General features: G+C 41.8%; 1 protein-coding gene across 1 annotated transcript in view; it reads left to right on the forward strand.

Annotated features, from left to right (window-relative positions):
* The first annotated feature begins 5669 nt into the window (after positions 1-5669).
* RINT1 (RAD50 interactor 1) overlaps positions 5670-15169 on the forward strand; it is a 33809-nt gene continuing 24309 nt past the window's right edge. Inside the window, exons 1-3 of the mRNA XM_036246780.1 lie at positions 5670-5773; positions 6194-6239; positions 11225-11409. Of these exons, the coding sequence (XP_036102673.1) occupies positions 5732-5773; positions 6194-6239; positions 11225-11409 (273 nt within the window). The 5' untranslated portion in view covers positions 5670-5731. The remainder of the gene's footprint in view (positions 5774-6193; positions 6240-11224; positions 11410-15169) is intronic.

Raw genomic sequence — 15169 nt, forward strand, 5'->3', positions numbered from 1 at the left:
GACATAGGCACCGCTGTCCACGCCTAGGGACCGCAGAACTCGGGTGGACTCGCCCGCGGCCGGGCTCGCACACGTGCGGCGCAGGGACGCGCCGCTGCCAGCGACCCCTCCCCCAGGGCGGAGCCCGCCTTTGCCTCAGGCCCCGCCCACCCGCCCGGAGATGGCGAGGCCCCGCCCACTTCCCGCCATTGAACGCCGCCAGCGGCCAGTCCCGAGGCGATTCGCTTGTATCCTTTGGCCTTCCCTGCTGCGGGGTGACGAGCTCTTCGGGCCAGTTCACTCAAGGAACTTCCCAGGCGGTTGCCCTGGGCTTTGGTGATTTTACGTGCACCAAAGAGTCCTTTAGACGACTTCTAAAGCAGCGATTGCCTTTGGAACGTTAGTTGCATTCAAATAAGGGTTTCTTCCATAGAGTTATGGCCGTTTTTTGTTGCCTTCCACCACGCAGTTAACTTAATAATGAATAGAGAATCACATTAGGGTCCATATTGTTCTATGTATATAATTTTTTCTAATGCAACGGATCCAAGAGCACCATTTTTCCACTTCTTCGATTTACCTGCGTGCTTGATGGCTCCCCAATAGGATCCCCTTCAAGAAACCTGATCATAGCAAGTTGGTGCTCTGTGTAAAGAAAAAATTCATTCCTCTTCTTATGCTCTTCAAGTAGCGCATTTCCAGACCAAATCCCATCCACAAATAGCTTTAGCACATTTAATGTTTGCCGAACTTCAATTCTAAGTGAAAAACCAGTGTTATTTCAAGTCTATATTTTTGCTAGACTTGGGTGTGTTTTTAAATTGTGGTAAAACAGCCCGCCATCGTGACTCAGTGGATTGAGCGTTGTCCCATGAATTGATAGGACCCGTTTGGTTGGATTCCCAATCAGGGCACATGCCTGGATTGCCGGCTGGATCCCCAGTAGGGTGCATGCAGAAGGCAGCAGATGGATGTTTTTATCTCTCTCTCCCTTCCTCTCTTTCTCTAAAAATTAGATAAATAAAAATGTATTTTTAAAAAATTGTGGTGAAATACACATAACACAAAATTTACCATTTTAATCATTTTTAAGTAGACAGTTCAGTGGTATTGAGTAAGTGCACTTTGTGTAACCATCACCACCATCCAACTCTAAAATCTTCATATTGAAAATTGAAACTCTATACTGTTCACTCCCTAGTCTTTCCTCCTCTTAGCCCCTGGCAACCACCATTCTACTTTTGGTCTCTGAATTTTTAAATTCTAGATAACTCATTTAAGTGGAATCATACAGTATATGTTCCTTTGTGAATGGCTTCACTTAGCATAATGTCCTTAAGATTCATCCACATTGTAGCATGTGTCAGAATTTCTTTTTTTTTTATGGCTTTATAATACTTCATTATATGTATACACCATATTTAGTATGCCCATTATCACTAGGGTTGCTTCCATCTTTTGGCTATTGTGAGTAATGCTGAATATTCATAGCAGTGCTCATAGGATGTACTAATATCTCTTTGAGGCCTTGCTTTCCATTTTTGTGTGTGAATATACCCAGAAGTGCAATTGCTATATTATATGATAATTCTATTTTTATTTTTTTTAACGCAACTCCCACACCGTTTTACCTAGCAGCTGTAGACTTATTTTTAAAATCTGGGTTTACATGTGGGGATCTGGCTAACTGAACAGAAATAATTCGCTCAGAATAGTAGGGTTCTATACTGCCTAGATTATTCACCTCAATTAAGTACCTTGGATAGTTTTCTGTTCCTAATGCATGTACAATTACATGTCCTTTGATTATGGTTTATTCATAGGTTAACATCCTAATGACAGCAACTGTAAATATTTTTATCACAGCCTCTCAGTAAAAATTCTATCCTAAAGTTTTAATTTTTTTATCCTCACCCGAGGACATTTCTCCATTTTTTTTTTTTTTTGTTCAGATAGACTGGGAGGGAGAGAGAGAGACAGAGAGAGAGAGAGAGAGAGAGAGAGAAACATGGACGCGAAAGGGACACATTCAGTGGCTGCCACCCGCACAACCCAACCAGGGCCAGGCTGGGGACAAACTACAAACAAGGTACACGCCCTTAGCGGGAACCCAACCTGGGTCTCTCGGACACAGGCCAACGCTCCAACCACTGAGCCAAACCGGCCAGGGCTAAACTTTTAATTTTTGTATACTTTAAAAAGTGTCTTCTCAGGGGACCTCTGTAATACATTCAACAATAAAAATTAACTAACAAACTAATTAATTAAATAAATAAAAAGCATCCTCTCCGAGATTTTGACCCAACTCCTCATAAACGAGAATGGAGGAAAAATGTTCACATTTCTTTGGCCAATATTTGAGTTCATGGTCAGAACTTTTTGCATTTCAGCCTAAACTACCTCAGACAAGGTCCAACTGAAATCCACTTTTAGTTTTCTGTTTTTCAAAATGGAAACTCTTTATTGGCTTTTATAGTTAAAATAATACAGAAGTATTCATAGCCTCTCTCCTATTCCAACTCCCTTTAATAAACATTTTACAGTTTAGTGTTCTCCTTGACTTTAAAATTACATCATAACGTGTCTATTGTGTATAATATTGTGGATCCTGCTTTTACCTCCATACTGAACTATGGAAAGCTAAGTGCCTAGCATACACAATTTACAAATATTTGTATTGCTATTTCTTGGTTTTTCACTTATAGGTATTATCTATTGACTTCACTTAATAAAAAATAAGAATTTAGCTCTTCTCTCTTCCCCACCACAATTCCCATCCCTTTATCTGCCTAATATAGTTATGCCGTACTATACTGTACTTCTTTAAGAAACAGATTTGTTTTTACGACATTATAACTACTCACATCTTGAGCAAAATGGTACTGTATACTATGATTACTTCTCCAGCTCAGCTTTTTGTTTTTCCTGAAGTTAGTAATTATCTTATTTTGTTTTACTATTCATCACTAAGCCAAGCCCCAAATTCTTAATAATTGTTTAAATCTCTCCCTCCAGAGACCGAGATAGATGAGGTGTTCTATCAATTTCATGTTTCTGAAGGAGTCTTTCCCAGAGCCTTCTGACCTGCACTAGTGCACAGTTGTGAGGGCATCACATCATTTTTCTCCTGTGTTGTATCTTCTGTTTCTTATATCCTATGTCTTCTTTTTTCTTCTTTAGTACGTCATTTTAGTGGAGTGCAACCTACAGTAGCTTCCTGAAAAAAGGAGGAGTAAATGAAACGGAAATTTTTTGAGATCTTGAGTGTCTGAACATACCTTTATTCTTTACCCACATTTGATTGGTAGTTTACTAATTAAGTAAAAAGTTCAAGTTTGAAATACAATTCATTTTGAAATTTGATAGAATTGCTCCCGTGTTTTCTAGCTTTCTCTGTGACTGTTTAGAAATTGAAAATTTTCCTGAGTCTTGTTCCTTTGTTTTTCTCTCTGAAAGCTTAGGGTTGTCTTTTTGCCCCCAGTGTTCTGCAATTTCACAATAATGAGCCTTGGGGTTAATCAACGTTTATTCATTGTGCTGGACACTCTGTGGGCCTTTTCAATCTGGAAACTCATGACTTTTAGTTTGGAAAATTTTTCTTTATTTTTTATTTTTTTTAATCCTCACCCGAGGACATTTTTGCATTTTTTGTTCAGACAGAGCGGGAGGAAGAGAGAGAGAGAGAAACATCGATGTGAAGGGACACATCGAGTGGTTGCCACCCGCACGACCAACCAGGGCCGGGGACAAACTGCAACCGAGGTACTGCCCTTAGCGGGAACCGAACCCGGGTCTCTCTGTACCGCAGGCCGACGCTCTAACTGCTGAGCCAAACCGGCCAGGGCTGGAAAATTTTTCTTGAATGATTTTCTTGATGATCACTCCTTCCCTAATCCTTGTTGGTCTTTTCTTTTGGAAATCTTATTTCTCAGATTTTGGACCCCCTGGAATGGTCCTCTAATTTAGTATTTTTTCTCTTATTTTCATCTTTTTGTTCTTTTGCTTTTTTCCTCACTAAGATATTTCCCATCTCCCAACTCTTTTATTGAATTTTTCATTTCTGCTATCATATTTTTCTCTCTGAATGCTTCTTTTAAATAGTAATCTATTATTGTTTTATGGTTGCAATGGTCTCTCATATCTCAGGATATTGATTATACATACAATTTTTTTTATTTTTATTTTTTTGTGGTACGTGCCCCTAGCGGGAACCTAACCCAGGACTCTCTGGTCCGCAGGTCGATGCTCAGCAGCTGAGCCAAACTGACTAGGGTACAATGTTTTTTTAATCCTCGCCCGAGGACATTTTTCCAATTTTTGTTCAGATAGAATGGGAGGGAGAGAGAGAGAGAAACATCAATGTGAAAGGGACACATTGAGTGGCTGCCACCTGCACTACCAACCAGGGCCGGGGACAAACTGCAACCTAGGTACATGCCCTTAGCGGGAACTGAACCCTGGTCTCTCTGGACCGCAGGCCGACGGCTCTAACCGCTGAGCCAAACCTGGCAGAGCATAGATACCATTTTTTAAAAAAGTTTTTTCTTCACTGAATGGTTTCTGTTTCCTCTAAGGGTTGCTGCTGCTCCCCGCCGGAGGGCATTTATGTCTCTGTGATACCATGTTGTTCCTGAAGCTGTCAAATCTCTGGGTCTTCTATTTCTTGCTGCCAGGTACCTCTTCTTCCTTCTTCCAGACAAAGGGCAAGTTTTTGGCGGTCTTTGCACTGGGTAAAGTGTTTATTAGAGGCTGAGTTTTCCTCCATTCAACTCCCAGGACATGTCTAGTTGAATCTAATCAGCCTTAAAAGAACGATGCAAAGATAATAACATCGGAAATGCCCCAACTAAACAGCCCAAATTATATTAAAGCTCATCAACAAGTCCCTTTACACTCTCAGAACATCTGAAATATTATTTAAATTATAAATGGAAATGTTTCATATTGAGTTTATGGTGTGGAGGAGGAGATACTTTTTTTTTGTCACCCGTGGACATTTTTGCATTTATCTTCAGATAGAGTGGGAGAGAGAGGGGGGGGGGGAAGAGAGAGAGAAACATGATGTGAGAGAGACACGTCCACTGGTTGCCATCCACATGACCCCAACCGGCAGGGAACAAACTGAAGCCGAGGTCCGCACCCTTGGCGGAAGAACTGGGCCTCTCTGGTCGGCCAGCTGAACCTCTAACCGCTGAGCCAAACCGGCCAGGGCAAGGAAGAGGGGATACTTTTTAAAAATATTTTTTAATTGATTTTTTTAAAGAGAAGGAAGGGAGAGAGAGAAACAGCTGATCGGCCGCCTCCTGCATGACCCCTACCGGGGATCAACCCCTTAACCTGGGCAATGTGCCCTGGCCAGGAATCCAACTGGGACCTCTCAGTCCATGGGGTGACGCTCAATCCTCGCAGCCACCGGCTGGGCGACGAGCGAATACTTTCAGTCTCCATCATTAAGGGCCTCAGCGTGCTGGAGGAAGTTTTACACAGGTTGGGGAGGACCGCCTCCCTTTCTCCCCAGAGCCTCCGGGGAGGGGCCCGCCTCCTGAGCGGCCGGCTCGGCGCACTGCCGGCAGGCGGCACCACCGCACAGACCCGCGGGCGGGCCCTCTCTGGGAGAAGAGGAAGAAACCATAGAGATGGGAGGAAGTCGCCTGTCGCTCAACCCTGCAGACTGCGAGCCTGAGCTGGCGGGAGCCGGAGTCCACAGTCCACGCTGGCTGCGCTTGGAGCAGAGGACTCGCGCGGAGGCGGGATGCTCCCGGCCGGCCAGATCGGCGAGAGGCCGGCAACTCCGGTGAGACGGCCCTGGTGGCCGGGGAGGGACCCAGATCTCGACTAAGGGATAGTGTTTCAGTGAGGTGGCCCCGGCGGCCAGCGTGAGGACGTGGTTCCCGTGGCCTGGGGAGATGGCCTTACAATCTGTTGAGGTGGCACAGACCGCCCAGGGGAGGTCGTTCCACGCCGTGCTGTGGCGATGCCGGTTTAAGGACACATCCCTCTGGGGAGGTAGCCCTGGTGGCTGGGCAAGGTAACGCCCGCGGTCCTGGGGAGGAGACTCTGAAACCTGTATCAGACGGTTCTGGCTGCTCAGGAAGGCCCCAGAGGAAGGGGTTTGGGACCTCGCTGCCCACCAGTGGGTGTCCTCTGGGAACCTTTATGAGTTCCATTTATCACTTCAGTCTTAATGTGTTTGTCACACCTGTTCTCCTTCTAGAGCTGCTCTGAAAGTGGTGATGGAAGGAAGAACGTGGAGGAGAAAAGTAAGCAGACTCCATACACCTTAGCACTGTCTACCAAGCCATTTCTCCAAGCTCAGCCCTCGGGCCTTGCATCCGAGAACGGTCTTTTAGATGAAGTGTCGTTTTTTCTGTACAGTATGCTTGTATAATATTAAATACTGATTATAGTTATACACATATTTTTGTCTTTCTAAAATTGTGAAATATGGGATGATTGGGAGAAGAGCATTTCCAGAGCCCTACCTAGTGTAGGGACTTGTGTGGTTTCACTGGGGATCTGTCCATCATACTAGATTCATAATGATTGTGGCCTGCCTGTTACTTCAGTGAGGCACTGACTTATTAAGCATCAGGAATTTGGAGGGGCTAAAGTTCTAGGAGAGAAGACCAACACCTTAATTGGGTTCAAAGGAAGCAAGTGATCATTGTTTACTTGTACTTTGTTATATCCTCGTGGGAGGAACTCACCAGGCCAAAGTGATATAGGAACAGAATTTTATTCAGGACCCCGCGACACAGCCTGTCTGCTTTACAGTTGTCCTGAATAAAATATTGTTCCTCATGACGTTCCTCCCTCGGCGATCTAACATACTTGACCAGTAAATTTGCACTTAAAAATTGATCTGAGAAGAACACAGTAGATAACTTGATTTCTGATTCTTGGACTGGACAAGGAAGAGAGAAAAGGTTAATAATACCTCCATTTCCTACTAAGCACAGGAGCATATGACAGGGATAGGGACATTTGTCACTTTACTTAGCTCATTGCTAATCATGGCAGGCTTTTGGAAATTAAAGAATCTTAAGGGGCTTTTGAAGTGAAATTTTGAGGGGAGGAAAGGAAAAGCATATAACAGCAATTCTCTCAGAGGGTTTTTGGTTCTTCTGATCATAGAAATTAGTTTGGGAATAAGGCGTAAGAGAAAGGGTGCCCATGTTACCATGTTAGCTTTAGTAGCTAGGCTTGCCCTTTACATTGCCTACTGATATTAACATGTTGAGCTATCATATTAATAAAATGATGGACACAGACTGTAGACTTTGTCCTTGTCCCTCCTTTGGCTTGTGCAACTTTGCAATTAGGAGTGTTCTTTACAAAAAAGAGAGAAAAGGAGAGACATAAAAACCTCCAAATTACTAATGTGTTATTTTGAAGAATGTAATTTGACTAAGAATGTACTATGCTGCATTTAAATGGTTATATCAAAAGAGTGTAATTTTTTTTCAAAAGTGAAGATTGGCCCTTGCCAGTTTGGTTCAGTAGTTAGAGTGTCAGCCCGAAGACTGAAGGGTCTTGGGTTCAATTCTTGTCAAGGGCATGTACCTGGGTTGCAGGTCTGGTTGTGCAGGAGGCAACCAATTGATTTGTCTCTCTCACATTGATGTTTCTCTCTCTGTCTCCCTTCCCCCCTTCCATTCTATCTAAAAAATCAATGGAGCCCTGGCCAGTTTTGCTCAGCGGTTAGAGCATCGGCCTGCGGTCCCGAGAGACCCGGGTTCGGTTCCCGCTATGGGCACGTACCTCGGTTGCAGTTTGTCCCCGGCCCTGGTTGGTCGTGCAGGTGGCAGCCACTCGATGTGTCCCTTTCACATCGATGTTTCTCTCTCTCTCTCTCTCTCTCTCTCTCCCTCCCACTCTACCTCAACAAAAAAATGGAAAAAATGTCCTCGGGTGAGGATAAAAAAAAACTAAAACTAAAATAAAAAATCAATGGAAAAATATCTCGGGTGAGGATTAACAACAACAAAAAGTGAAGATAGCCCTGGCCGGTTTGGCTCAGCGGTTGGAGCGTTGGCCTGCGGTACAGAGAGATCCAGGTTCAGTTCCCGCTAAGGGCACGTACCTCGGTTGCAGTTTGTTCCTGGCCCTGGTTGGTCGTGCGGGTGTCAGCCACTCGATGTGTCCCTTTCACGTCGATGTTTCTCTCTCTCTCTCTCTCTCTTCCTCTTTCTCCCTCCCACTCTATCTGAACAAAAAATGAAAAAATGTCCTCGGGTGAGGATTAAAAAAAAAAAAAAAAGTGAAGATAAAATTTACTCTCTAAGCTACAGCAATCTTAGCATTCACAAATATTCCATCTGCACATAGCCTGGCCTGTGTCTGCAGATATATAACTCACTTGTTTTTTTTTTAAGATAAATTGAAAAAAAAAAGACATTGTGACTCCTGTATGTAAGAGCAAATGGTTTTCTATATTAATAAAGTTTGATGTGGACCAGCCAATTCTGCTCATATTTGAAGGAGAAGAAAATAAGAATATTGGGAGGAGAATCAGAAAACATGTATTTTAGTCCCATTTACAACCTTTAAGTGTAGGCTGTGAAAATGTTATAATTTATAGTTAGGAAGCTGAGGCATAGACATGCTAGTTTTGCTTCTACCTACTGATGGGCAACTGGTTCTCATATGAACAGGCTTTTTTTATCCTCACCTGAGGACATTTTTCCATTTTTTGTTCAGGTAGAGTGGGAGGGAGAGAGAGGAACAGAGAGAGAGAGAGAGAGAGAGAGACATCGACGTGAAAGGGACACATTGAGTGGCTGCCACCCATACGACCCCAACCAAGGCCAGGGACAAACTGCAACCGAGGTATGCACCCTTAGCGGGAACCGAACCCGCGTCTCTCGGGACCACAGACCAATGTTCTAACCGTTGAACTAAACTGGCCAGGGCTGAACAGGCTTTTAATTCTTACAACTTGAATAAAATGAAGGTAAATTTATTTTGGGGGGGTTGAGGAGAGGACCATACACAGTACTAAACGCACAGGTATATATTTTGTTAATCTTTACATAAATTATAATTGTTACATTTTCAATGTAGACATATCTTTTTTTTTTTTCCTCATCATCATCTGAGGACATTTTTTCATTTTTTGTTCAGATAGAGCGGGAGGGAGAGGGGGGGGGGAGAGAGAGAGAGAGAGAGAGAAACATCGACGTGAAAGGGATACATCGAATGGCTGCCTCCCCACATGACCCAACCAGGGCTGGGGACAAACTGGCACCAAGGTACGTGCCCTTAGCGGGAACCGAATCCAGGTTTCTCTGGACCGCAGGCTGACGCTTTAACTGCTGAACTAAACTGGCCAGGGCTGTGGACACACATATTTATTCATATTTTTATTTTATCAGAAGTGACAATTGTTTTGTAATGAGGCTGATTATAACCTCTTCCCTTTCTCTCATTGCTGCTTTTTTTTTTTTTTTGGTACATGCCCAGGACTCTCTGGTCCTCAGGCTGATGTTCCAACCACTGAGCCAAACCAGCCAGAGCATCATTGCTGCTTTCTTAAAACTTTATTTTTGGTAAAGAGCCAAGTTATATAAGGATTGCTCCAAGGAATAATAGAGGTGAAATTCAACTAATACTGCTCCCCAGGAAGCTCCGTATTGTTCCCTCAACTTTACCCCTCATGCACATGCCTTTTTTTTTTTTTTAATTTTTTTTTCTTTATTGATTTTAGAGAAAGAGGAAGTGAGAGGGAGAGAGAGATACAAACATTGATGAGAGAGAACATCGATTGGCAGCCTCCTGCATACTCCCCACTGGGAATCGGGTCCACAACCTGGGCATGTGTCCTGACTAGGAATCAAACCAAAGACCTCTTGGTGTATGGGTAGATGCTCAACCACTAAGCCACACTGGCTGGACCACACACCTTTTTTCTTTATTGTTGAAAGTATTATGATGTCCCTCCTTTTTTCCCCCATTGACACCCTCCTCCCTGCTCTTCTCACCACCTTCACTGCACTGTTGTCTGTCCATTGGTTATGCATATATATATTTCTTTTTTTTTAAAGAAATTGTTATAGTCCTTGTTTCTAAATATATGCTAGATCAGTTAAGCTTTTAATTTGTTCATAAACTCACCATGAATGGTTTCTTTAGAGAGGACCAAATCCTTCAGGCAAATCTAAAGTAGAGAAATGCACTGTATGTTCACATTTATTCTAATGTTTTGTTTCCATGAGGTCCACTCTTGCTTTTTCTGGGACCTTATTTTATAGCATTTATTTTCATTTGGAATCGGTCTAAAATTTTATATTGTTTTTGTTTTCATTTTTAATCCCTATGTACTACTCAAATCTAGGGAGATTAAGCCCTATATATGGAATAATCCAAGTTGTGGACTGAGTAGAGTTGAGCATATTTAATATCAGGGAACTTAATGACTGCACAGTGAAATGGAGTTACCATTATACCAAGTTTGACCCCAAATTCAGGTTTTCTAAACTTCTCCAGGAAAAAGCAAACCATAAGTAAGCAAAAGGGGATATCTTACACATGGAAACAGATACTTCAAAGGGAAATAGTTTATCTTAGCACACTCGGGTGGAGTGGAAGGGGAACGACATGGCAGCCAACTGTGAGCCTTCAGGTTTCTGTGGGTTCGGGACACGGTCAGAAAGCCACCCTGGCACAGACGGTCAGCAAAGGCATAGCTAGAGATACTCTGGAAAAGAGCAGCAGGACTGTTAGTCCACACATTTAGGGCAGTGGAGAATAATTCCTTTGCAATGGATTATGTGTTTACTAGAAATTTGTTTTCTTAAGTGTTTTGTTTAAGTAAAAATGGCAAATTATTATAAAGAGTGGACTCTGGGAGATATATACTAAATGGGATGAGAACAAAGCTACCAAAAGCTATTGTTATCTCTGCTACCACTCTTCTCTAAGAAATGCGCGCGCTCTCTCTCTCTTTCTCTCTCTCTTTTCCTCTCTCTAAGCATGTCCTTGGGTGAAGATTAAAACAAAAAAAGTCCAGTACAAATTAGTCTAAGACCAGTTTATTTGCCATGAAAAGAATCTCACTTTGGACTGTATACTTCAGTGGATGCATAAGCCATTTTGAGTATATATCTATCTATTTACCATATATAGATAGTATTTTCTTTAAATTGTTAACTTTTGAGGGTAGGTATAGTGCCTTGTATATCTTTTGTATTTCCTTTAACTCTATAGTACTTGCTGGTATTGATTAATTGCTTTTCTTTCATTTTAGGTGACATAAATATTGCAGCTCTTGTTGCAAATGAACAAGTCAGTGAAGATACAGATAATGGTGATCTTCCTTCTTATGTGTCTGCATTTTTAGAAAAGGAAGTTGGAAATGACCTTAAATCTTTAAAGAAACTTGATAAACTCATAGAACAGATGACAGAAAGTAAAATGCAGTTAGAAGAACAGGCAAGTATTAAAACTCACTGACAATATCAGTAGTATAATCATAGTTAATATAAACATAACCATTATTAGAAAGGGAATTTTGATTATATAGATTGTGACAGATAGTCTAATTATTTTAAACTCTTTAATGGATTTTAAGGACTAGGTAATTAACAAAATATATAGAAGACATAGTTCCTACTGATATGATTTATGTTTTGGAAACAATGATGGCTAACATTTTAAGTAGCTTCATACAATTTTAATGTGCTTTTACAAGTAAATAATTTCATGGTATACAAAAGTTTTATAACACCATCATTTAAAATTTTTTATATATGCACCAATTGGGAGAAAACATGAAAATAAGTATAACATAATAATGGTTATTTCTGGATGGTTTTAACAAATGATGTATTTTCTTTATATCTTTCTGTATTTTCAAGATTTTTTTTTACAGTGATCATCTTACTTAAAATAATTTTTAAAAATCCCCATGATTGTAATCTTAAAAAAAATAAATGGGTCCCTGTACTTGCAAGTGTGTCTGTCAAAGATGAGATTTGTATTGTGTAACTACTGAATGGATCTCTAAATGGGGTTAAGTAAGCTCTGCATGGGTATATTGGTGTGTTAGCTCTAGGTTGTCAGCCATCTTGTGTTTTCCGTCCCCAGCACCTCTGTTCTCTTTCTGTGTTTTTACCACGTTATTGCTAAGCTCTGTTTAGTGCATCCCTGTCCTCCTCTGCATTCCTGCAGGCAAGTGGCTGTGGGCTCTCCTGGAGGAAATCACACAGCTGGGTGGAGGGATGTGAGCCCACATATGTGGTCTTCTGTTCACCTGTTTGTCCTTTCATGAGAAGGTTGACCCCTCTGCTACTCCCCTCAGCTGTTCTTTCAAATTCTCCCCAAGACACCTACCTCACCTGTCCTTTCTGTCCTTATCCCTAACAAAAAAATTACAGCTTCTAGCATGAATCTATTGAACAGTCTACCTCAAACTGGCTTGTCACCATTCCTACATCTTTTTAAAAAATATGTTTTTATTGATTTTAGAGAGAAAGGAAAGGAGAGAGAGAAACATTGATGTGAAAGAGAAGTACGCACCTAACTGGGGATCAAATTTGCAACCTGGGTATGTGCACTTAACGGGAATCTAACCAGCAACCTTTTCATGCTTGGATGGCACTCAACCAACTGAGCCACACTGAGCAGGGAACCATTCCTACTTATTAATTCAGCAGAGGATCAATGAAAGGCAATCCTTGTATCCCGATTCTACCTGCTGGCTCTGTGAACTTGCTTCACTTTTTTATAATTTTATTTTTTGTTCCTCAGTCAGTCCTATCCTCTCAGCTTATGGACATACCTAGATCTTTTCCTTAAAACCTAAACAAACAATATATTTCTCCCCACCCCTCATCTTTTAGTAGGTGTCAGTCCCTTCCTTTTACTTTTAGGCTTCTTCAAAAAGTCATCTTACTTTATATCTATGTCCTCTTCCTAATTTTCCATTTGCTCTGTGACCCACTGGAATCAGGCTTGTTTCCCTGAAGACCATGGAAGCTTTTGCTGAAGTCCTTAAATTCAGCATGTCAAAAACTGTGCTAATCCATTGCTTAAAATGCTTCCCTATCTTGGAAAATGGTACCTGTCACTCAGGTCTGAAACCTAGGAGCCTTCCCAGATTGCTCCTCATCATCTTTACTCTTCCCATATCACCAGAGTTTTGCTTTCTTAACACCTCTGGTGTCTGTACCCTTGTTCTCACCCCTGCTTACACCACCTCAGTTTAGGGCTGCATTTTCTCTTGCATTTGATGGTAGTTTGTCTATCTTATGTACTCTTCATACTGCCACAGGAAGTTTCTTTTCTATCCCTTATAGAAATTTTGTATGTAAATAAAGCAAATATTATACAATATAGTTATATAGTTAAATCTTTTATGTATATACCAACATATATATTTGAAGTATGCATAGCTTAACTTTTTATGATTAAGGTAATATAGGACTTGCTTTCCTATCAACAAATCTATCTTTTTAAATGGTTTTATGATATTCAAATATTGCTATACGTACATAATGTATTTAACCAGGCCCTTTTGCTGGACATTTTTGCTGTTCTCTGTTTTTATTATTACAAATAATATGAGAATAAACATAATTGTTTATCACCTTACCTTTCTGAGTCATAAATCTAACTGAATTATTCCCTTATTAAAAACTCTTTTTAAATTTTTTTTTTTTTTAATCCTCACCCGAGGATATTTTTCCATTTTTTGTACAGATAGAGTGGGAGGGAGAGAGAGGAAGGGAGAGAGAGAAACATCGACGTGAAGGGACACATCGAGTGGCTGCCACCCGCACGACCAACCAGGGCCGGGGACAAACTGCAACCGAAGTACGTGCCCTTAGCGGGAACCGAACCCGGGTCTCTCCAGACCGCAGGCCGACGCTCTAACCGCTGAGCCAAACTGGCCAGGGCTTAAATTTTTTTTATCCTCACCCAAGGGTACTTTTCCATTGATCTTTAGAGTGGGAGGGAGAGAGAAAGGGAGGAGGGAGAGAGAGGGAGAAACATTGATGTGAAAGAGACACATCAATTGGTTACCTCCCTTATGACCTCGACCAGGCCAGGGATCGAACCTGCAACCCAGGTACATGCCCTTGGCCAGAATCAAACCTCAGACCCTTTGGTCCAGATGCCTACACCCTAATCACTGAACCAAACTGGCCAGGGATCAATAAAAATAATTTTTTCTTTATTGATCTTAGAGAAGAAGGGAGATGGAGAGAGAAATAGAAACATTGATGAGAGAGAATGTCGACCTGCCACCTCCTGTATGCCCCTCACTGGGGATTAGGCCCAGAAGCTGGGCATGTGCCCTGACCGGGAACCATACCATTTGACCTCCTGGTACATGGGTTGATGCTCAACCACTGAGCCACACCAGCCAGGCTCAAGGTAACTTTTTAAAGAACCCTGGTTATTGAAACTATTTGTTAAGTATAAGAGAAACTAATTAAGATTTGGTATTTATTATATCTAGTATTTTTAAAACTTAGGTCAGATTTAGGGTCAGTATTTTGTCATTTGTATATATACTTTATAACACTCTGGAACCGTGGCCGGTTTGGCTTAACAGGTTTGATTCGATTCCCCGTCAAGGGTATGTATCTGGATTGCAGGTTCGATCCCCAGCCCAGTAGTCAGGGTCATGTGGGAGGCAACCAATCAATGTGTCTCCCTCACATCAATGTTTCTCTCTCTCTCTCTCTCTCTCTCTCTCTCTCTCTCTCTCTCTCCTCTCTCTCTCTCTCTCTCTCTCTCTCTCTCTCTCTCTCCCCTTCTTCCACTCTATCTAAAAATTAATGGCAAAATATCCTCAGGTAAGGATTAAATGAAACAAACAAGAAACCTCTTAATGGAAAAAGCTCACATTCTTCTGGGGCACAGGATACTACCTGTGATCTGGTCTCTCCCTATGTATTTACGCTCATCTCTTCTTTCCGTGTTTCTTTGAACTGTATTCTGTGCCCTAGTCAGATCTTTGCTGTTCATCGATCATGACTGAGCTGTTCCTCTGTCTGGAATGTTCTTTCCTTCCATAGTTCCCTAAAAAATTCCTACCCATCTGGCAAAGGTCTGTGCATGAGCCATGCAAGCACAATTGCCTTGTACCTCAAAACCTTCCTACTCAAAGTGTGGAGCTTGTTAAAAATGCAGAATCTCAGTCCCTACTTCAGACCTACTGAGTTTGAATTGGCATTGTAATAAG

The sequence above is a fragment of the Molossus molossus genome, unplaced genomic scaffold (genome assembly GCF_014108415.1).
Source record: "Molossus molossus isolate mMolMol1 unplaced genomic scaffold, mMolMol1.p scaffold_m16_p_7, whole genome shotgun sequence".
NCBI lineage: Eukaryota > Metazoa > Chordata > Mammalia > Chiroptera > Molossidae > Molossus > Molossus molossus.